The sequence below is a fragment of the Cajanus cajan genome, chromosome 11, assembly GCF_000230855.2.
Source record: "Cajanus cajan strain Asha chromosome 11, NIPB_CcT2T_4, whole genome shotgun sequence".
NCBI classification, from domain to species: domain Eukaryota; kingdom Viridiplantae; phylum Streptophyta; class Magnoliopsida; order Fabales; family Fabaceae; genus Cajanus; species Cajanus cajan.
This window is the reverse complement of record NC_138527.1, coordinates 8,125,310-8,150,051: the sequence shown is the minus strand read 5'-3', so window position 1 is coordinate 8,150,051 and position 24,742 is coordinate 8,125,310. Positions and strand designations below refer to the sequence as shown.

Genomic DNA, 24,742 nt, shown 5'->3' with positions numbered 1-24,742 from the left:
TAGGCATCGAGGAAGCTGAGGAGGGCGTGTCCGGAGGCTTCGTCGACCAACCTGTCAATGCTCGGCAAGGGGTATGAGTCCTTGGGGCATGCTTTGTTCAAATCGGTGTAGTCGACGAACATCCGCCACTTCCCCAAGTTCTTCTTTACCAGGACCACGTTCGCCAGCCATGTGGTGTACCTGACCTCACGGATGAAGCCAGCATTCAGCAGTTTTTGCGTTTCGACGACGATGGCCTCCCGCCTTTCACCGCCTACCTTCCTCTTCCGCTGGGTGACTGGTTTTGCCTCCTTGTGTATTGCTAGCTTGTGGCAGATGAAATCAGCGTCTATGCCCGGCATATCAGCGCTGGACCAGGCGAAGAGGTCGGCGTTTTTGAGGATTTCCGCTTCGAGTTGCTGTCGCAACTCTGGGGTCAACTGTCTGCTGATCTTCGTGGATTGCCCAGGGAGTTTCCCGATCTGAAGGTCATCGAGCTCATCAACGGGGCTAGGTCGTTCGTCGTGAGAGTCGGATCTTTGATCGAGATCGGTGATTTCTTCGTGGTTGGCGTGAGCCACGGAGGTGGGGTCGCTCTTGCACTGTTCACCGAGTGAGGCGATTTCCAGGCTTTCGGTGTAGCATTTTCGTGCCGTCTTCTGGTTCGCCTTGACGGAGATAACTTTCCCATCATGCCCTAGGAATTTCATGGTGTGGTGTGGGGTGGATACCACCGCTTCGAGCTGGTTCAAGGTTGGCCTCCTGATGATGATGTTATAGGAGGTGTCGGCTTCCACGAGGAGGTATCGAACCACGATCCGTCTTGTATTCGGAGGTGCTCCAAAAGTTGTCAGTAGGTCCACGTACCCCCGCGTGTGAACGCTTCTTCCTGCAAAACCGACTAGGGGCTCTGTGTGAGGTTGTATGAGAGAGTAGGGGATGTCTAACCTGAGGAACGTTGGCCAATACAGGATGTCGGCCGAGCTCCCTTGGTCAATCAGCATTTTGTGAACCTCCCAATTGGCTAACGCTACGGCTATAACCATGGGATCGTCTTGGTTGGGGTTGACCCCGGCATAGTCGTCATTTGTGAAAGTAATCATCGGTGCACTCTGGTGCGAAGCTGAGGTGGTGAAGTGTATGTGGTTGACGTTGCGCAAGTGTCTTTTCCGGGCCGAGCTGCTGGCGCCCCCTCCTGCGAAACCACCCGCGATTGTACTGATTACTCCCTGTATGGGAGTTGGTCCTTTTTCCTGGCTTACCTCGGCTCGCATTGCTTCGCCGGGGTTAAGTTGGGAGGCAGAGGGCTGTTCCGTGCGAGCTCCTGAATCATGACCTCTGTCTCGTCCTTGTCCTTTTCCTCGACCTTGGTCGGGGAGAGTGGAGTGTTCCTCTTCCTCATTGTGGTTGTTTGTATGAGGGGGGTGATCAGAGTGTCGCCGTGGGAGTTGAGCGCGAATCCTTTTATTTTTCGTGCGTAGAGTCGCTAGGTCAGCCTCATTGGCGGTCCGCATCGCGGCTAGGTCGGTTTCGTGCTTGGCACGCATACTTTGTAGATCTGCGGTGTGCTGTTGCCGCATCTGCTCGACCTGCTCGATCAGTAGTCTTAATGCTGCTTCGTTTTTCATGTTAGTGGTGTGATCTAGGTCATCTGTTACGCGTCTGCTATGGCTTCTGGTGAAAACCACAAGCGTGGCCGATAAGAGCTATCTTGATCGGCCCCACGGTGGGCGCCAAATGTTCTTACCAGAAATCTGCTGTAGAGCTGATCCGCCAGGTAAGATCGGTGAGCCTCCTTCACTGGTACGCTTGATGCTCCAATATGGGGGTGGTACCTGCAAAAGAGTCTCCGATGCTAAAGTTAGTGTTTGTGGGAGTATCAGTCTCGTATAAGTAATGCACGTACCTTAGTGTGAATTAGGGTTGCTTTGGGCCCTAGGCCTGAGATACGATATGATAAGATTAGATGATGGATCTCGTCTGGAGCGAGATCCCTTGAAATCAGTTATGATCTACTTAAATGCCGAGTTGACGTCGCATAGCGCGTGCCGGAGGTCATCTTGCGCTGTGGTGCCGAGCTCCCAAGCTCGGAGCTCGGCTTCGCAGTACGGACAGTACAAGAAGTAACTTAGGTTAGGTTAAGTTAACTCCAACTACCTAACCTAATCATGATAACTAACTAATTAATGATTACTTTTAACAAGTTTGTTGAGATGTCACTATCAAAGTCATGTGACTTATTTAACAACTTAGATGACTAATTTGGCTAGGTTTGGACGTCCAAACCACTTGCTTAAGCAAGTGAACATCCAAAACTATGGGTCGTAGAAGAAGTTTGGGTCATCCAAGCCCAAATAAGCTTATGGCTTATGCTAATTATATCTCCCCTACACTACTAATTACACACTTAAAGAAAAATTATACAAAGATAAAAATTCATATACTATTTGACTTAAAATACAAAGTCAAAAATAATCTATACAATTACTATTATGAAAAATGTAAAACAATAATAAAAGTTCTTTAAGGTAAAATATACCTTTAATAGTAGGATACCCTAAAAAAATAAGGATAACTAAACTAGTGCAAGTTGAAAAAATAGACACCAAAGATAATAGTGTAGCTACAATGACGAAAGCACTAATGAAAAAGAAGTTAGAATTTTGTAAAGAAGCTGTATTTTGCACCAACCCCGAATTGATCCAAAGATATTTTCTTGTAGCTAGAGGGAGAAAAATGTGGGATCCAACCAATGATGCAACGATTTTGAATTTATCACCCCGATGCAAAATGTGAAACCTTGAAAATGCTACAGGTTTCATTCGGTACCTTAAATGTAAAGAAGAAAATTGCATTTTACTTGTAAAAGCCAATGTGGAAACATGCAGGAAAATTGTTTTTCTTTCAATCTCAATTGCCCCATTCGGTGCATTAATTGCACCAAGTGCAAATCTCTCCATATAAATAGAGGAAGAGAAGCCACGAATGAAGCATCAAGAAGTGAGAAACACTCACTTAGAGACAAAAAGAGTGAGAAAAATAAATAGTCTTTTAGAGAGTTTTATCAAAGAGAAAAATTATTAAACTAATACGTGAGTGTTATTCACAAATTGAGGTTACATTGTGTTATGTTTTGTATTCTCATTTTTTAGGTTCGTTCCTGGAGTATCCACCGCCGACAGCAGTGACTAATCTCCTCGCTACGTTGGAGGCACCTCAAAGGGTGGGATAGCTGGCCCCAAGATTTAACGCGGCTGCATACACAAGGCAGGATTCGAACCCCTGACCTTGCTTAAGCGTGGATCAACCCCTACCGCTGAACCACACGCTTGGGGTTATGTTTTGTATTCTCATTATTGTTATAATGAAAATTTAAATGACTTATTGTGGTTTTTCCTTACTTATATTAAGGAAAATTTTCACACTAAAAATATTGTGTTATTATTCCACATCACTTAGTACATGCCAATTTTGATTTTTGAGTACAAAGAGGAGAGAAATTATGATAGCATCTTCCAACATATCTCTCTAAGTGTTACATGATAATAACTTATTCATGATTCATATTCTTCACAACATTTTAATATTATATTCATAAGATTAATATTTGAGAATTAACGAGCTAGTAAATTAATTAGCAACAAATTTTGGGAATTATGGAACCATATACACATATGTAGACCATATCAAAATGAAACATTAATTGTATTATCAATTAAGGTGGTCTTTTTCAGTAGAACCTTCCATGAACGGATTTTTTTTCACAGAGAAAATAAATGAAGAGAAATAGCATCTATACAAACAAACCCTATTGCTCAAAGCATCAGTTCACACAAACAATAATCACATGCAACGTGGAACATAAACAACCATCACACAACCATCAACAATCAGTTAAATCAAACTCCCGCTGCATATGATTTTTCACTTTTTGTAATAGACTCCGTCACGGTCACAACACCATCTTCCTCATCCACCGTCGACTCAGTCTTGGTCTCTAGCCTCTCCTTCTTCTGCAGCCGCGCCATGTCATAAGACGCATGCAACCCCACAAAGAGGTAATACACCAGCAAAATCCCAGTCCAAACCCCAAATCTCCTAAACGAAGCCTTATCCAACGACCCCAGAAGGAAAACATTGATGCCAATCGACGCCGAAGGCAGAAACGGCACCAAAGGCACACCCCAAACCTTCGGCTTCTTCGCAAGCGGAACCAACATCCAAATCCCCACCGTTCCCACAAACCAAATAGGCACAAACACAGTGTAACCAACCCATTTCTCGGTATTCGCCCAATAAACCGCTGAAGCAACGGAAGAGCCCAAAATAAGAACAACACACACAACGAATTTCACCACGTTCACCCTTGTAGTAACCCCTCTAACATTGTATCGCCGAACCAACAAAGCCAAGGCCACAAGAGAGAACAAGAACAAAGTCGAAATCGAAAGAAGGTTGGCAAGAACATCGAGGCTGGTAAAGAATGCAACAACAGCAGTTGCACCAAGCATAGTAATAGTTGCATTGATGGGTGTCCCAGTTTTTTCATTAACCCTAGCGAACCACGGTGGCAACAAGTGCGTTCTAGCAATATGTGTGAGGTACCTCGCTTGACCCACAGCTCCAACAAGTAACACACTCGTCATTCCCTTCAACGCGCCAAAAGCAACAATGTACTTAGCCCAACTCATCCCAACAGCCTCAAACGCAACCGAAAAAGCGGCATTCTCGTCGACATCGCTGTACCTCTGCATCAAACAAAGTGTGACCGACAACATGCAGTACAAAAAGGTGACACACGTCATGGAGCCGATGAGGCCAAGGGGAATGTCTCTCCCGGGGTTCTTGGTCTCCTCCGCCATGGTGGAAACGGCGTCGAAGCCGACGTAGGCGAAGAACAGGACCGCGGCGGCTTGGAAGATTCCGCGGGGGCCGAAGGGGAGAAAGTCGTCGGTGTAGTTGCGGGCCTGGGCCTTGGTGAGGCCCGCGACGATGATGAAGAGGAGGACAATGACATGGATTATGGAGGCGACGTAGTTGAAGCGCGAGGAGCCCTTGGTGCTGAAGACGGCGAAGAGGCCCACGATGGCGAGGACGAGGACGGCGATGAGGTCGAGGTGGCTGTAGTCTTGTGAGAGGCGGTGGGCGTGGATGAGGAACTTGTCGGAGGGTTGGTTGCAGAGAGTGGCGAAGTAGGAGGTCCAGGAGCGTGCCACTGCGGCACCACCAACCACGTACTCTAGAAGGATGTTGCCCGATGCTATGTACGCCACGAAATCGCCTAGCTCCACTCGAAGGTACGCAAACGAACCACCTATTTATATATGTGCATCAAATATGTTTAGCATAATTTCAGTTAGCCAAACGATTGCAACAAGTATTGAATCACAGTGACCAACACATTTCAAATAGATTTTTTAGTTTATATAGTTGCAACAAGTTTTGAATTGAAGTGCTACCCACATATTTCACATAGATTTTTTAGTTCACATTGCAGTTTCTTAATTTTTTTTTAGATTTTTTTTTTGTAATGATGGTTTTGTATTAATATAGAAGAGGTAAGGGTACAAAAGAAGTAATTAATATTTCTGTTACATCGAAAGAGATAATATTACACAAAAATTAACCATAAGAACTACAAATATTAAAAAGTTACAAGTATAGAAGACTAAAAATATTTATCTTAAATATAAGGATTAAAAAAATAAATAAATATAAAAATTAAAAAATGTTTATGTTAATTATCAAGATTAAAAAATAATATAAGTGAAATTATAAAGACTAAAAAAAATATTTTAATCTAACAACAAAATTATATTTCTTAAGTTATTAACCCTAAAAACCCTAAGTTATTAACTCAAATATTTTTGCATTTATATTTCTTAATCAAGAATCATAATTTAATCCCTGACTTAAACATAGAATTATAGATAAAAATACCACTTATTAATAATAAAAATGAGTTGTGCAATTCTTTATTAAATAAACAAAATAATAATATCAATATCAACAAATATTTATTAATTTGTCCTCGTTTTAGGTAAACTTACTAATTCTGAAAAGCATTTTAAAAAGTATAGAATATAATTTTTCTAAGCTAAACATATTTATTATGATCTATTTTTTATAAAAGTATGGCTTAACCTAAGTGTGACATAAGCTAGACTATATGCTTTTATTGAGGCGCCTGACTTATTCCCACGTAATTATAACATTTTGGTTTCCTTTAATAGTATTTAGACTAGATTATATTTTTATTTCTATAAAAGTGATAAAAAAAAATATTTGACTTGCAAAAAGTGGCTGGAGTAGCAGAAAAGCAAGCATACCGGCAACGGGAATTTCGACGGCAAATTCAGTGTAACAGAAAACGGAGAGCATGGCGGAGATCCCAGAGATAACATAGGACAAAACAACAGCGGGTCCCACATGGCTCTTGACCTCGAATCCCGTGAGCACAAAGATGCCCGAACCTATGACACTGCCTAATCCGAACCATATGAGGTCCCACCACGTGAGCGTTTTCTTCATCTCGTGCTGGCTTCGCCTCTTCACTTCCACCAACTCCACCTCATCCATCGACCGACTCGTCACCCGATCCACTAGCCTTAACGGCGTCTCCAACACCGCTCTACCGTACTTTGACACACTCGCAAATGACTCTAACTTTATTGCCTCATCAGCCTCAGCAACAACGTTGTTCACTGTGTAGGAGCTTGTGTTGTTGTCTTTCCCCTCCATTCTGCAAACATGCACATGAATTAAATGGATTCGAGCTTTAACGTAACATACAGGCTGACTTAGCTCAAGTACTCATAAATCTATTTAATAAAAGGACAATTATTTATATATGGTTGGTGGTTATTTAATTACAATTTGAGTTTAACTACAATAATTTACATTAAAGGTCAACCTAGGTTATGGAAAATGAAGTCTTAATTTTAATATTTTTTATTCATCAAAATTATTATGATGTCATTATAGAACTCTAATTTATGGAGTATTATAGTTGTTTTAATTATATGATTGGTCGATGTGTTGAAGTTTTATTTGATGTTGATGAATTCTAGAATCTGAAGATTCTTTATAAGTTAAAATAGTGTTGGAGAGTTTCTTTGAATAGAGGTTTAGTTTGACCCTAAATAGAGGAGTACATAAGGTTTTTATTTATAATTGAACTCCATAAGTTCAAGTCTTCAAAAACTTAGAAAGAAAAATTCTAGAGAGAAGGGTTTTTACTCTGTAAGCTTCCTTTCCTTCTAAATCTTCTTCGATTCTTCCTTTAATCTCATATGTATTGTTGATTCAGGTTATCAGAACCTAGAATTGAGCTAGTGTATCTGTGTGGAGCTTCTTAAAGTCGTGTGGGATCTTTTTCTTCTCTTTCTCATCTTTTGGATTGATCTTAAGGTACAAGAAGCTAGATTTTTGGTTTTGATTGAGTAGCTAAGTTGTGTAGTGATGTATGAGTTGTATGTTGTACGAATTCCCTTAAGATTCATGGTTGTGTTGATCAAATCGGAGTGGGTTAAAAATGAGAGTTGGATTTTTGGGTTCATAAGGAAAATTTTGATAATTTGTTATGAATTGTTGTTGCATGTTGGTTTCCAAGTTGGATTTGAGTTGCTTGAATTATTGTTGTATAGAAAACTATGTTGCATGTGTAAAATTGCTAAGTTTCAGGTCCTTTAAGGTAGATTTGTGTTCTACATAGGTGTAGATTGCTCACCATGTCAGGCGCGCCTTCAAGGCATTGGACGTGGTTTCAACTTGAGGCTCTCTGTCTTATCACACTAGATGTAGGGTTGGCAGCGTTGGGCGAAGGGGGAGAGACTCATCTTGGGTTAGAATGATGTTGAGCATGGATTGAATAGCATGGGACGTGAAAACACAAGAAGGTCTCTAACTTGGTGACGTCAAGTCCTGATAGAGTGGCACCTAGCATGGCCAAGCCATAACTCTTTGCTAAGAAACTCTCTACCTGAAATGAGTTGGACCTCTACCTTATCCACGTCAAGAATAGGTTTGTATATTATTAGGCTTGGGTCAGGCAGAGTGTTCTCTGCTTGGATGGCGTCAAGTGTTGGGTGTGTGGCACTAGGAATTGATTGCTGAATAAAAACTTGTTTGGTTGATTAATTTTTGAATATAAGTAGAGTAGATTATTCTATTGTTTGTTTTAAGTTGCTTGACATTGATTATATATATATATATATATATATATATATATATATATATATATATATATATATATATATATATATATATGGTAACTAAAGATGATGGACGATTGAGAGTTGAAAGTGAGTTGAAATGTATGTTGTGTGTTGGTAGTGTACTTGTGTTGAATATGCTTTAAGCATGATATTGTTGTGTTGCTGAGATGATGAATGCTAAAAATGCTTTGCATTTAGGCATGATGTTGAAAATTGTGTTGGTCAACTTAGGAATAGAGAAAAGATTGTTTTAAAGGTTGCATATGCGGTGCTCCAAGAGCCCAATTTGTTGAAAGCCCTTCTTGGAAAGTTAACACTTGAAAAAGATAGTTGAGTTTCCTCTAGAACCTTAATTAATATTGTATGTGAGTAAGTTGAGGCATATATGTATAAAACGACCACAATATAGGGGCAAGGTCAAGCTACTAATTAAAAGTGACAAATTTAGTAAATTATGAAGTTGGGAACTTAGTTCCTAATTGATTATTAGAAAGATGTAGTATTTAGAGGGTAGTTAATGGACTTATTCCATAAGAGGCTTAGTTAAGCTAGGCACCAATGTCGTGGTAGACTGATCATACAAACTTTTCTACCTTAATAAAAATACTAGACTTCCTTGTTAAAGTGGGGACACCGAGAAACTAAGTTGTTGTGTTGTAGATTGATATCCAATTTGTTGTTGATCTAGCAAGCCCAAAAAAATCACCCTATGTTGTTGGTTCAATAGGGTCAAACCACTTAAACTGCTCACCCTCTATTGTAAGAGATCTCTCAACTAAATATGAAGATGCATATAGTTGCTATGTTGTATATATTCTGTTGTTGTGTTGAAAATTCTGAGTTGTTGACGTAGTGATGTTCAAGTTGATCTTCTGTTGTAGTAGATTGAGTTGTTCATGTTAAAAGTGTTAGTTATGTTGTAATGTTATATGTCAAAAGTGTTGTAAAATGTTGATGCTGTAAAATATGAGATGTGTCATTATACCTTGTTGCTAAGAGATTTTGTTGTATATGTTGTTTCTTTAAACTCTAGCTTATCCTTATGTGTTTACATGTGGATGAACTAGGATGATCATACTTGGAATGGGAGGAAAGTAGGGATAGGTTTCTATTCGAGCTGTTTTGAAGGCTACATTGAGATTGGAGATGTTGTTATTTTTACTACCTTTGAGTAACTAGTTAATAGTAGAAGTTGTTTGACCGACAACTTAGGTTATATATATAGTTTACTTTTATTAGATTATTGTATTTGTATCATATATGTTTATATAGTTATTTCACTTTCACATGAATTAATGATATATAGTACATCTTCAAACAACAATATACACATAACTCTAACTTATTAGTCATCTTTCGCAGTTAATCATTAAGTCATTTAGTATAAGAATCAAGATAAATGTTATAGACATCATAATTTGGACTTAAAATCATATGTATACTAATTTAACTCATCACCACTAGATTAACCCTCATATATTCTATTTTAATTATAAAGCACACTCTATGAATAGGTCGTATATCAAGTTGAACTATTTCAAATCTTTTTTAAAAGCTAAAAAAAACTTAATTAGGTTTTCTGTACCGGAAGGTCCCTATCGGTCACGTTGACCAACACGTGCCATTTCGTCAAACACCCATGCATAGCCACGTACAAGCATCATCATCAACATCGGCTCGGCATGAGGCCGAGAACCTACATCAGTCTGGTTAATGCAAATATGGACCATCATCATTCATCGAGTCGGCTCGGTCAGGTGCCGTGCCGACATAGAACATACCGGAAGTATACAGGCTGCCGTGTACGGACTGGACGGTTCGGTCATTTGCCGCTCCGACTAGTATTGATTAGACGGCTCGGCCTCTTGCCGAAGGGTTAGGCGAGTCATAACAAGTAATCACAGTCAAGAAAGGTAAGTACATGATTAAAGCCTAAACGACCAATTAGTACCGTATTACCTAATTTGGTAAACATCTGATAGGGCCCATCACGCTCAGGCCCATGTCAGATGCTATAAATAGGTCACACGTAACAAGGTATGTCACTGTTCATTTTTAACCTAGATACTCGCGCATATACTAACTTGAGCGTCGGAGTACCTTTTGCAGGTACCTCCCCCCCCTTTTGAAGACATCGTTGGAGCTCTTATTCGGTCCCCTTTCACCAGGAAGAACAGGAGTGTGCCCTCAGACAGGTACATTTTGGCGCCCACCGTGGGGCCGAACCGAGAGCAAATTCGAGATTTATTGTTAGAAGAAAGCATGGTGAAAACGAGGAAGAATAACGTGGAAGAACACCAGTCCGAAGACGAGCATCAGTCAGGGGCCGAGACGACAGAAGAAACAAACTTGAATAGTATGGTGCGACAGATGAAGGAGGAGATGGCCGCCATGAAGCAACAACGGGAGAGAGACGCGGCCGAAATGGCTGCACTACGGGCGGAAAACATCGCCCTCAAGAACCAGTACCGTGATCCTACGTGGAAGCCCTCCGAGACAACCCATACTCAAGGATCGTTCCATTCGCATGGCCAGCACACCTCGGTCCCTTACACCTCTGTTGCCCCTGCCGCCCATGCCTCGGCTAGCCGACCGTTACAGCCCATGCCGACAGCATCCCACCGGCACCCCTTTACACCCAATATCATGCAATCCGCCCTCCTTGACAACTGGAAGTCCTTGTCTCTCGACAAGTACGATGGAACCACCGATCCAGATGAACACGTTGACGTGTTCCTGACTCAGGTCACCTTAAACACCACCGACGACGCCGCCCTGTGCCGAATCTTCCCGACGTCGCTGAAAGGACGAGCGTTGAGCTGGTTCACCCGGCTCCCGGCCAACTCGATCGACTCGTTTGGCACCCTAGCTTCCCAGTTTACCATCCAGTTCGCTACAAGTCGACCACACCAGTTGACTTCTCTATCACTGGTTAGTATCCGTCAGGAGAGGAAGGAATCACTTCGGGCGTTCATGACCCGTTTCAACAAAGCAGCACTGGAAATTCGCGATCTGAACCCTGCGGTTGCTCTTCATCATCTAACTACTGCCCTAAAACCAGGCCCCTTTGCCAATAGCATCTGTAAAAAACCGCCGACAGACATGGATGACTTGCGCCGACGCGCTGACAAATATATGCAAATGGAAGAATTGGCGGAATTCCGAAGCCAAGCCCGAGCGGAAACGTCAGCAAAACCTGAGAAAACGACCGAGACGACCTTTCGAAGCTGTCCTAAAGAACCTCTTCCTCGTGAGAAACATCCCCGAGGGCCGAGGTACTCCCAGTATACACCGCTCAATACGAGCAGGACAGCTGTGTTGGAACAAGCACTCGCTTCGGAAATACTCACAGTTCCGAAACAGGCGTCCACCCCCCCGAGGGCCGATACGACCAAATCCTGCAGATACCATCGCAACAGAGGACATTCGACAGAGGAGTGTGCAGCCTTGAGAGATAAGATCGAGGATTTAATCAAACAGGGGCAACTCCAAGGGTTCGTAGGCCAACCCAACTCGACCAGGCATGTTGATCGTCCTAGGCAGTATGAACAATCCAGCCAAAGGAGGGCCGAAACACGTTCGTACCGCGAACGTAGCCGGTCTAGAGAACGGAGAGAGCGAAGAGAGGAAGAACCCTCGACACAGCCTAGACGGGTAATCAATACCATAGCTGGTGGTTTCGCAGGCGGAGGCTCCACCTCATCGGCGCGACGCAGACATCTACGAGCCGTTCGGCATGTACACTCGGTTGAGACATCCCGACCCCACCTACCAACTATCACTTTCACAAAAGATGATTTTAAAGGTATTGATCCAGACCAGGATGATCCAATGGTCATTAGCGTTGAAATTCACAACTGTATTGTACGTAAAACGCTAGTGGACCAGGGCAGTTCAGCCGACATTCTTTATTGGAATACATTCAAGCAGTTGGGGATTCCGGAATCCGAGCTGTTCCCCTATGACGAACCTCTGGTTGGGTTCTCTGGCGAACGAGTACACACGAAGGGATACATCAAGCTGACAACACGGTTCGGGTTTGATGGGGATGAGTACAGTGATATCCCGGTTAAATATGTGGTGGTGCATGCCAATACATCATATAACATCCTGCTTGGTAGGCCGTCACTGAACCGACTCGGCGCAATTGTATCCACACCACATCTGGCAATGAAATTCCCAGGCCGGTCCGGACAAATAGTCACCATCCATGCCGATCAAAAAACCGCCCGAGAATGTTACTTTACCAGCTTACGTTTGCCAAAAATACAGGAAGAAGAGTCAAAGGAGCCGAGAAGAGTGCATTCGGTCTCGCAGCAATCGGTTATGGACCTCGACCCCCGAATCAACCAGGATGAAAGGGTAGAGCCCACGGAAGAAAAGCAACCATTTCGAGTCGGCACATCTGATCTTCAAGTCACTTACCTAGGCGCCAACCTGTCTCACAAGGTGCAGCTTGCCATTAAACAAGTGGTCTTGGAAAACAATGACTTATTCGCATGGCAGCCATCCGACATGCCTGGCATCGACCCCAATTTCCTGTGCCACAAACTATCCGTCAGTAAGGAAGCTAGACCGATTGCTCAGCGGCGTCGAAAAACTGGTGAAGAGCGTAAAGCAGCTATCGAAGAGGAGGTGTCAAAATTACTTGATGCTCGGTTCATCCGAGAAGTGCACTATACAACATGGTTAGCCAATGTTGTTATGGTCCGCAAGCCGAATGGGAAGTGGCGCATGTGTACCGACTACACTAACCTGAATAAAGCCTGCCCAAAAGATGCCTACCCACTGCCAAACATTGACCGACTTGTTGATGGAGCGTCGGGACACCAGTTCTTGTCTTTCTTAGACGCATACTCCGGATATAATCAAATCCGGATGCACCCCCAAGATGAAGACAAGACGGCCTTCATCACTGAATCGGCCAATTATTGCTACCGGGTCATGCCGTTCGGGTTGAAAAATGCCGGAGCAACTTATCAACGTTTGATGAATAAAGTTTTTCATGACCAGATTGGTCGAAGCATGGAGGTGTATGTCGATGACATGGTGGTAAAATCAAGTACCGTGTCGGCACATACCCGAGATCTGACCGACGTTTTTAGAGCCCTTCGGCAACATCAAATGCGATTGAACCCCGAAAAATGTGTATTTGGGGTCTCAGGCGGCAAATTTTTAGGGTTCATGCTGTCCAGTCGAGGCATTGAAGCAAACCCCGACAAGTGCCAAGCCATTTTGAATATGAAGAGCCCAAGCACTTTAAAGGATGTACAAAAATTAGCCGGCCGCCTCACCTCCCTGTCCCGGTTCCTTCCATGTATGGCCGAAATAGCCAAGCCTATTCTCGTTTTGCTCAAAAAGACTGAAAAATTTAAATGGACTCAGGAGTGTGAGGAGTCATTCCAGCAGTTCAAGACACGCCTTGGGGCTCCTCCAATCTTGTCTAAACCAATCGGTCAACTAGATATGATTGTGTATTTGGCTATCTCGAGCAGTTCCATCAGTGCCGTTCTGGTACAAGAAAATCAGGAGCAGCAACAGCTGGTATATTTTATCAGTCGGACTCTTCAGGATGCCGAACGACGCTACCAGCTGATAGAAAAGGTAGCCCTGGGCCTCATCTACACGGCTCGTCGACTTCGGCAATATTTTCAGAGCCACAAGATCATTATCCGAACCGACTGCCCAGTAGCCAGAATCTTACGCAAACCAGAGATCGCCGGCCGAATGGTAGCATGGTCGGTCGAACTCTCAGAGTTTGATTTGTCCTTCGAACCGAGAGGTCCCGTCAAATCACAGCATCTGGCAGATTTTGTTAACGAGCTTACCCCCCCAGGACATTTTGAAGATGAGCCGTGGACTATGCACGTCGACGGCTCCTCTAATGCTCAAGGTAGTGGAGCAGGGATAATTCTGGCTAGTCTGTCGGGCATCACAGTCGAACAGTCTCTTCGGTTCGGTTTTCGGGCCTCTAATAACCAAGCAGAGTACGAAGCGTTGCTGGCCAGAATGCGGTTGGCAACCGAAATGGGCATAAAAAGAATTATATGCTGCACTGATTCAAAGATTGTGGCCGAGCAAGTTAATGACAATTTTCAAGTCAAGGACTCAAACCTACTGCAATATTACCATCTATTTCAAAGGCTAAAAGACAACTTCAGCGAAGTACAGGTTCGGCATATCTTGCGCAATAATAATGAACGAGCTGATCAGTTGGCTCGACTCGCCAGTAGCCGAAAACCGGGACAATTGCGAACCACCATTCACCTTGAGGTTCCTTCCCCAAGTGTAACCACCGAATGCATGACAGTAGATGAAGCACCCTCATGGATCACACCCATTCGGAAATACATCACTCACGGCGAATTACCAACCGACCCGGTGGAAGCAAAGAAGTTGCGCATTCGCGCGGCTAGATACTCCATGATTGCCGAGGATCTCTACAGGCGAGGTTTCTCATCCCCGATGCTCAAATGTATAGATAGCCACCAAGCTGACTATGTAATGCGAGAAATCCACGAGGGCATTTGTGGATCTCATTCCGGAGGACGAACGCTAGCAGTCAAGGTTCTGCGTGCAGGTTACTTCTGGCCGACCCTGAAGGGGGATTGTGCAGATTTTGCAAAAAAATGCATTCAATGTCAGAAGTATGGGAACCTCATTCATGCATCGGCCACCGAGCTGCACACCATCAGCTCTCCTTGGCCGTTTGCCATATGGGGAATTGACGTATTGGGACCATTTCCGGTTGCAAAGGGGCAAGTTAAGTTCCTCCTCGTAGCAGTAGACTATTTCACAAAGTGGATAGAGGCTGAGCCGCTTGCTTGCATCTCTGCTGCCAACGTCCAGAAGTTCGTCTGGAAAAACATGGTTACTCGGTTCGGCATTCCATATGCCATAATCTCCGACAACGGTTTACAGTTCACGGATAAAAAATTCAACTCTTTCCTGCAAAACCTTGGCATTCGGCACAGATTCACATCAGTTGAACATCCTCAGTCGAATGGACAGGCCGAAGCTGCTAACAAAGTCATACTCACAGAATTGAAGAAACGACTCGGATCAGCAAAGGGAGCGTGGGCTGAAGAGTTGCCGGAAGTTTTGTGGGCATATCGGTGCACACCTCAGTCTACTACTAAAGAAACCCCTTTTCGCCTAACATACGGTGCCGACGCAATGATACCGGTTGAAATAGGGGAACCATCATTCAGACGGCAACATTTTCAGGAGGACTTCAATGACACATCTCTTCGGGCTGAACTAGATGTTCTTGATGAGGTGCGGAACAAGTCGCAGGTAGTAGCCGAAGCATGCAAGCAACGCATGAGTCGGCGCTTCAATTCTAACCTCAAACCAAGAATATTTCATGAAGGAGACCTTGTATGGAGAGCAACCGGATCGGCAAGGCGCAAACCGTCTGAAGGCAAACTGGCAGCTAATTGGGACGGCCCGTTTCGAGTACGACACGCTCTAGACAACGGAGCATATAAGTTGGAAGAGCTATCCGGCAAAGTTCTCCTGCGAACATGGAACTCTACACACTTGAAGACTTACTATAGCTAGTTGTCTATTTCACAAATTTGTAAACGTTTTAAGGGTGCACTCTTTTCCTTGAACTGGTCTTTTTCCCTCTTAAAAAATAGTGAAAAGAGGTTTTGGCCGGCAAGGTTTTTAACGAGGCGTCCATTTATCAATGACAACACGATTCAATCATACTTTATTTTTACAATCATGCTTTAAATTATTCAAGTCTTCCCTCCCGAGATGTCTCTCGGCTAAGGATGTGACTTCCAATTATTTAACAAGTCTTCCCTCCCGAGATGTCTCTCGGCTAAGGATGTGACTTCCAATTATTTAACAAGTCTTCCCTCCCGAGATGTCTCTCGGCTAAGGATGTGACTTCCAATTATTTAACAAGTCTTCCCTCCCGAGATGTCTCTCGGCTAAGGATGTGACTTCCAATTATTTAACAAGTCTTCCCTCCCGAGATGTCTCTCGGCTAAGGATGTGACTTCCAATTATTTAACAAGTCTCCCTTCCCGAGACACCTCTCGGTCTGGGACAACAAATTTTATCAATTCAATAGTACACAAGATAAATTGGAAAATTAAAAGATGATTTCATTCAGGCGCTATCGGCCTCAGAAAGTACATTCATTGGAGGGCACTACTGGCCCATTCATACAACAAAAACATTCAAAGAAAATCCTACTAGCCCATCATTCAAGATTGCACCTCAACCTCCCCCTGCACTGGACCATCTTCCGGGGCACCTTCCTCGCACACCGTCTCCTCGTTCGGTCCGGCAACCCGTGCTGGGGCCTCCTCATCCGGTTGCTGGTCCGGGGGGATGGCAGTCATGTCCACTAACTTCCCCTCAAAGAAATCCTTGGACATATCTAGGTGGAAGTCAGGAGGAAAATCGCCGAAGTAGCAGGCTTGACGAGCACATTGGGCGAAACCGGCCTGATGCTGACTGAGAACCTTGGCACGTGCCTTTTCCTGATAAGCTCCAAAGGCAATCTTCTCAGCTTCCAGCTCCTTGCGCAGAACTGTCACCTTCTCAGTCTCGCCCTTTAGAGCAAGTTCGAGACGCTGTACCTTTAAAGCCAAGTCATCGGCGGTCCTTCCGCGGCGGTCCATCTCGGCCTGGTACTTACTGTTAGCCGTTTGGGCGTCAGTCAAAGCAGCCAATGTCTCTTGAAGAGACTTTTCCTGATCAGCTAGCTGTTTGCGCAGCTCATCAGCCTCACCGTTTGGCTGCATGACAATGCTTTGTGCCATGGCCACAGCACGCACTTGGAACTCACAAAAGAAGCTCCATTTTTGCGCCGAACTCATCCGGCTCAGCAGCCCCTGGCCTGCCTCAGAGGTCAGGTCTTGACTCAGGAAATCCTGAGCGTTCACATTGCCAGCCAAGAAACTTGGTGCCGACAAGCTTTCGGGAACAGGGAGGCTGGCCACTCGGCGCTGTTTCGCCCGGCGACTCTCCTCCTCGGCCCTAGAATCAGGCCTTCTTTTTTCTGGTTGGGGCCGGGTGGTCTTCTTTGGCCGAGGCGCAGGCCCGACCCCGCTACCTTGACCAGCTGGATTCACGGGCGCGGCGGGCGTAGGCCTATTCGCGGTATTCGACGCCAAGTGGTTTCGAAGCAAATTGCGAATATCCAAATCATCATGACCCGCCATTATACCTGCACATCATTAGTCAAAATCAATGATAACACTTGAATTCAAACAAGTAGGAAAAATACCATACCAATTAATTCTTCGACTACGTCAGCCGAATCAAACAATCGGACAAGAGGACGGCATGGGAGAGGCCGAGGCAACTTGTCTAAAAATTCAAGACTTCGTCTCTCCTCCGGAGACAGGCGTGATTTGGAAACCGTGTCATATTTGCGCGGCTTCCGGGTCCAGTAGAAGGGAAACAGTGGATTCCCCTCAGTGTCAAAAAAATATTTCTTTCCTGGTTCCGGCCGAATCATCACCTTCATAAATCCCACTTTAAATTTTTTGTAGGAAGTGGTAAAAGGTTGTAGCAGACAGTCACTGTGGCGAATCAAAGACAGCCACTTGGCCTTCCTTGTCGGCCGAGAAGTGTAGAAACGCAAAAATAGATGTGGAGTGGGAGAAAGGCCGAGACCCAGACACAAATGCCTGAACCCTTGCATAGCGGCCCAGGTGTTCGGATGAAGTTGACTTGGCGCCACATTCAGAAGCCGAAGTATACCCATGAAGTAATCGTCAAACGGGAGAGATATCTTCAAATCCCGGAACATATAATCATAAACATAGAAAAAGGGGTACTTAGAAGTCCCCTGACCCAAATAAACAAAGTCTGGATTTGACACCCCGTCGCCTCGGCACGGTTGAAAGAAGATGGCAGAAGGTTCCTCATCTTCAGGAAAATCTAAAAACTTCACAGCTGATACAAAATCCACAAGAGATTTCTTACTCGTATACCGAGAGTATACACTGCCAACCTCACCATGCACCCATGAGTACCCCGGAGTTGATATGGACGGGAACGTTCTTGACGATTCTCCACCCCGGCTCGGCTGCTCATCAGAACCTACAGCCGATGCAGAACCACTCCCACTTTGAGAATGACCGGACCCAGAAGCCGACCCCACGGAGTTGTCCCCATTAGATGCTGAAGCCGAAGGCATATCCTGGTTCGGCGTCGCCCTTAACCTAGATTCCCCTTCGTCCCCAGAAGAGTCAATGTTAACAACGTCTAAATTAGCCATTACGTACCTGATGGTTGAGCTTGACCTATCGTTGAGAACACTCGCAAACAGCTTCGGCTGAGAGCAACTAATAAACTTGCACGAAAAAACCCTCCTCTTTGCACCTATTTATAGGCGCCTTTAATAAGCACCTGAAACGACACCCCCTTGTGCATACCGTTGGATCATTTAAATCCAACGGTCCAAAGATATGAAACTCTTCGCATGCGTCAATAAAGCCCAACGGATACAACTTTTCGTGTTCCACACCTCCTAGCATGCGCCATTAAACGCATAATGATGGCAACCCTTCACATCCCATCAGCAGTTGTAACCCCTCACGCGTAATTAATGTGTCAGTTATGCACCAGAGCAATCAATGCTTACCAGCTACGCCTCAGAGAGGCACTTTAATCATAACCCTACACATTCCTGAGTCTTTCGTTGTACCCCATTCAGATCAATTAACCCTTTGCGTCGCTTCCCTCCTCAAGGCTGGGGGGCTTGTGTACCGGAAGGTCCCTATCGGTCACGTTGACCAACACGTGCCATTTCGTCAGACACCCATGCATAGCCACGTACAAGCATCATCATCAACATCGGCTCGGCATGAGGCCGAGAACCTACATCAGTCTGGTTAATGCAAATATGGACCATCATCATTCATCGAGTCGGCTCGGTCAGGTGCCGTGCCGACATAGAACATACCGGAAGTATACAGGCTGCCGTGTACGGACTGGACGGTTCGGTCATTTGCCGCTCCGACTAGTATTGATTAGACGGCTCGGCCTCTTGCCGAAGGGTTAGGCGAGTCATAACAAGTAATCACAGTCAAGAAAGGTAAGTACATGATTAAAGCCTAAACGACCAATTAGTACCGTATTACCTAATTTGGTAAACATCTGATAGGGCCCATCACGCTCAGGCCCATGTCAGATGCTATAAATAGGTCACACGTAACAAGGTATGTCACTGTTCATTTTTAACCTAGATACTCGCGCATATACTAACTTGAGCGTCGGAGTACCTTTTGCAGGTACCTCCCCCCCCTTTTGAAGACATCGTTGGAGCTCTTATTCGGTCCCCTTTCACCAGGAAGAACAGGAGTGTGCCCTCAGACAGATTGGAGATGTTGTTATTTTTACTACCTTTGAGTAACTAGTTAATAGTAGAAGTTGTTTGACCGACAACTTAGGTTATATATATAGTTTACTTTTATTAGATTATTGTATTTGTATCATATATGTTTATATAGTTATTTCACTTTCACATGAATTAATGATATATAGTACATCTTCAAACAACAATATACACATAACTCTAACTTATTAGTCATCTTTCGCAGTTAATCATTAAGTCATTTAGTATAAGAATCAAGATAAATGTTATAGACATCATAATTTGGACTTAAAATCATATGTATACTAATTTAACTCATCACCACTAGATTAACCCTCATATATTCTATTTTAATTATAAAGCACACTCTATGAATAGGTCGTATATCAAGTTGAACTATTTCAAATCTTTTTTAAAAGCTAAAAAAAACTTAATTAGGCTTTCCATCATCTATGTTTCATGATTTCATGAATTTTGTTAACCAATTTATGAAATTGTTCATTTTGTTATCCGAATATTTAAAGTTTCACATATATTATCATCATGTTAGTTAAGTGTTAAACGACGTCAAATTTAAACATTAAATTTAGTTTTGCATAAATTATTTCATATGTTATTTTGTAGTAATAAAATAATAATGTTTTGATATTTTAGGATTAAAAGTAAAAAAAAAATTAAAGACAAAAAAAATATATACCTCAAATTTAGAAGAGTAAAAATATAATTCAACCGTTATAAAATATCAAACATTGATGGCAAAAGTGCGATTAAACAAAAAAAAATACATTTATATAATTTTCTATTAATTATATTAGTGGGTCATCGTAATGTAAATGATAACAAAATGCACGTGTTTATATAATTAAACATATACAAATATACCGCATAATATCCTACTTCCTTTAGGAAATAAGAAAATTAAAGGAACTCTCAATATATAATTAGTAAAACTATAACTATTATTAAAAATATATATATTTTAGTTACCGATATTTAATAAATAATACAAAATTTAGATATTAAGGACCAAATTGTTCATGAGAGAAAAAATTGAAGGACTAAAAGAATAAATGGACAAAAATTTAAGGAGTAAAATTAGTAAAAATTTTATCCAAAGAATAAAAATAAAAATTTAATGACTAAAATTATATTCAATTTAGTGTAAAAAAAATTTAATCATTAAACAAAATAATTCGTCATAAGATTAAGATATATCTATAACATAGTGTGGACACAAAAGCAAATCATTTATATTCTAATAAATTATATTTTAGTTTTTTTTAAGATTTAATTTAATTACATCATTTTTTTAATGATTTAATTTGACCATCTATTTTTTAAAAAAAGAATAAATATTATCCTTTCATCTAAATTAAGACAATATTAAATATTATTTAAAAATTAAATTTAAAATTTATTTTATTTAATTATTAGATAAATTAATCTTACATCACACATTTATTATAAGTCTTTCAATTATTAGATATAATCACACAAATTAAACAATAATCGAAAATATTCTAATTGATTTATTGAAAGACTTATAATAATGGGTGATATGACATTAATTTATTTTTAAAACTTTATAATTATATTTAATATTTTTGATAATATTTATTTACTTATATTTATTTAAATGATACTATAAATTAAAAATTAATACATTATTACAATATTATTTTTAGAAATTATTATTATAGATAAAATAGTATTTTTTTGTCTCAATGTCGTTCTTTATAAATTCTCTTTCAAAATTTAATCTTGTATTAAATAAAAAAAATATACATAAAAAAATATACTTTTTCATCTTTAATTGTGTTTCAAAATTGAAGTTTCCCATAAAGTAAAAGAATGATATATGAAAAATATATAGAACTATAGAATGAGACTTAAGGTAAGTAAACATTGATATATGATTTAAATTTGATAATAACTAACTTAAGATATCTTCTTTTTTAAAAAAAAATCTTAAGATATCTTAAATTTTAGAGGATTTGTAGAAAAAAATCATAAATATAAATAATAGTATAATTTAATTGTCATTTTATAAAATTTATAAAAATTTGATAACATTATTAAAATATTACAAAATACCACTTTGGTGACCTTTAAAAAATATTGTTATTAATATGTAAAATATTGTTAATTTTTTTTTAACAACATAGACTTTATCTTACATTTAATAAAATATTACAAAATTATATTAATAACATTTATTCATAATTTAATAATATTTTTCTAATGTTCCTAAAAAACACATTTTATTATAGGAAATATTATGTTACGAATGCAATGTATTTACCAACAATAGTTGCCACTAATTAATCTTCACTTAAAAAAATATAATTGACTACATTTAATAGTATTTTTTTTCTTACCTAACCACATTTTTTTTTTGAAAAAGCTGAAACTCTACGTATTAAGAACATATTGGTGAAATTATTTAAATTATAATCATAAATCACTATAAGAAAACTGACTTATATTAATGGTTATAAGTTGTTATTAAAAATAAAAAATTGATACGTAAATATTTATTTTATATTAATTAATCTCACAAATAATTTATCTGTCTATCATGTGAATTATATAGTAACAATTTTGTAAACTTTACCTATATCAAACAATTATAAAAATAACTGTTTGAATTTTACCTACATTAAATATTTATACATAGAAATAATTTTTAATTTTATCTACACTCATCATATCATCTCTGTAAAATAAAAAAAACACGTGTAAGTAAAAATACAAGAGTTAGAATTGTAAATCACCTAAAATCAAAACAAAAAATTATATTCATAAAACAATTCCCTAATCAATTTTTTTTTTTCAAAATATCATAATTGTCAAATTAATTTTAAACATGTTTTTCTCTGTGTGCAGTTCATTATATTAATTATTTTTATTATTAATAATCTATTTGTTTTAGAACAAACTTTTTATCGTTGTATTTTTTCTACCTTTAACACTTACCAGTACCTAACAATTAACAAAGAAAACTAAAATTATTTATTTATAATTTAGAATCATGAAAATTGAAAAGTATTATTAATGAGAAGTCTTATGTTATTTGTTTGCTCCAGGGTTTGTTTAGACGAAGGGAAAATTATACCTATTCCTTGAACAGTAAACATTAAACCAGTAAATACCATCCAATGATTCTAAATCCCATCTCCAAACACAATTCAGGTGAATTCTCTCAGTACGTAGTTCAGTTTTTATAGTCTACCAATTACATTTTCCCTCAGAACAACAGAATATATAATAAAATAGCATGATATATAATTATATATAGATTCATAAAAACACGAATACTTACCTCTTATTTTTGTGACTTTGGACCCAAAGATGAAATAAAAACCAGCAAAGCTTCTTCGATATCACGTTTATTCTGAATTCAGAAAGAAAGAATGTAGAAAATCAATCAAAACCTTTCTGTATCACAAATTTAGTAAATATAGAATATATAGATAAAACCTTATCAATATATAATAAAATAGTCTCTTTTAACTTATATGTTCGGCGCCGGCAATAAGACACCAACATTCCAAAGGACCGTAACAAATCTTCCGATGGAAACAATTTTGCATACTAATATATTCATCTAGCAAAAGTGATAGATTGAATTATATATATATATATATATATATATATATATATATATATATATATATATATATAAAGTAAGCAATACTCCCTCTAACACTTTTTTTTAATATTCTCTCTATTATGTTGTAAAAAATAACACTCTATTATTGATTGAAATTTATTAAAATTACAAATTTTGTGACACAAATTATTTTACCAATTATTCAATAAATTAATTTCATGATTTAATGATAGAACCTATTAAAATTTATTATTTTTAACTAATAACAGAAAAAAAATTATTAACAAGAGAGTGTCGGTGATAATTTTAAAGATGAAAATGAAAAATGCCGATTAAAACCACTTGATTTTATCTAATGATACAATTGGGATAATATATATAAAATTGTATATTCAGTTGTTGTCGATGTAATTGGAAGGATAAGAGGAAAAATAAAAATAAATAAATAAAAAAGCAACAGCCACACTTGATGGAAACTAAGTCAAATGCATGGAGCCAAAGGATGCGTCTTAATTCTGATATTTCAAACCAAGATACAGTTGTATCCCTAAGAAAACAGTAGAAGTAGAGGAAGATAGTATATATAAATTACAAATAAAGTCATAGGAGAAAGGGACATGAAAGAAAGTGAAAATAATTAAGAGGTATATGAGACTTTAACTACACGTATATATATTTTTGTTTAAGGTCAGCAAGTAACAGGTCCTTTTCTTGTTAAGTTGAGGCCTCCTTTATATTTGGACATATTCTTTGCTGTATCTCTCCCAAGGATTATTCATACGTACAATTATGTTCATAGATAAACTATTTGTTTACATATCCGTCTAATGATTATTTTAAAAAATTAAAACAAATCCTCATTCTAGATTTCTATTGACTAGATTTTGAGTTATTTGGTTTTCTTATTTATTTTAGTCTTTTAGGGTTTTTTATGGATTAGAAAGAAACGTACATATAGGAATGCTGTGCGAGCATTGAATTCAATGACGGAGCTATAATTTCGATTTAAAGGGAATCAATAACAAAAAGAAATCACTTAATAAAGAAAAAAATAATTTTTGGCATACAAACATGTGCCTAATTTTTTTTTTTTTGAAGCAAATGTGCCTAATTTTTAATACTACTAAACTAATATTTTATGAATAAAAAATATATAAATATGTTGAGTACAAAAGTAATATACGAGAAAATATATAGATTATATAGATTTAATTTAAATATATTAATATTGTATGAGGTTAATACTTATACTTTATATTGTTAATTAATTAAATATCATTGTTAGAATGAATTTTTCCTTATTTATTATAAAATTTAATATGTAATCATAAATGAAAATTTGTGATTGAATTCAATAGTGTAAAACTACTTTATACTATCTGTGACACCCTCTACCCCAACATACATATATAGTAATTATAAAAAATATAAAAATTTTCATCATTAAAAATCAAATTTCCAGCCACGTAAGGGTAAAGAGTTCATATTCATAAACTTAATCCAAATAACATGCCGGTAAAATTACAAAGAAATAAAACTGAATTTTCTAAAATAATTTAATAAGAACATCTTTAAACTAATTTTATC

The 24,742-nt window shown here is 39.6% G+C and overlaps 1 protein-coding gene across 1 annotated transcript; it reads right to left on the bottom strand.

Annotated features, from left to right (window-relative positions):
* Positions 1 to 3,667: 3,667 nt before the first annotated feature.
* LOC109815216 (cationic amino acid transporter 1) lies at positions 3,668 to 23,042 on the bottom strand. Its single transcript, XM_020379864.3, has 3 exons — positions 22,865 to 23,042; positions 6,309 to 6,721; positions 3,668 to 5,293 (listed from the first exon to the last, which is right to left on the bottom strand). The coding sequence occupies exons 2-3, from the start codon at positions 6,718 to 6,720 to the stop codon at positions 3,879 to 3,881; spliced, it is 1,827 nt and encodes a 608-aa protein (XP_020235453.2). The 5' UTR covers position 6,721; positions 22,865 to 23,042; the 3' UTR covers positions 3,668 to 3,878.
* Between the last annotated feature and the right edge of the window lie 1,700 nt (positions 23,043 to 24,742).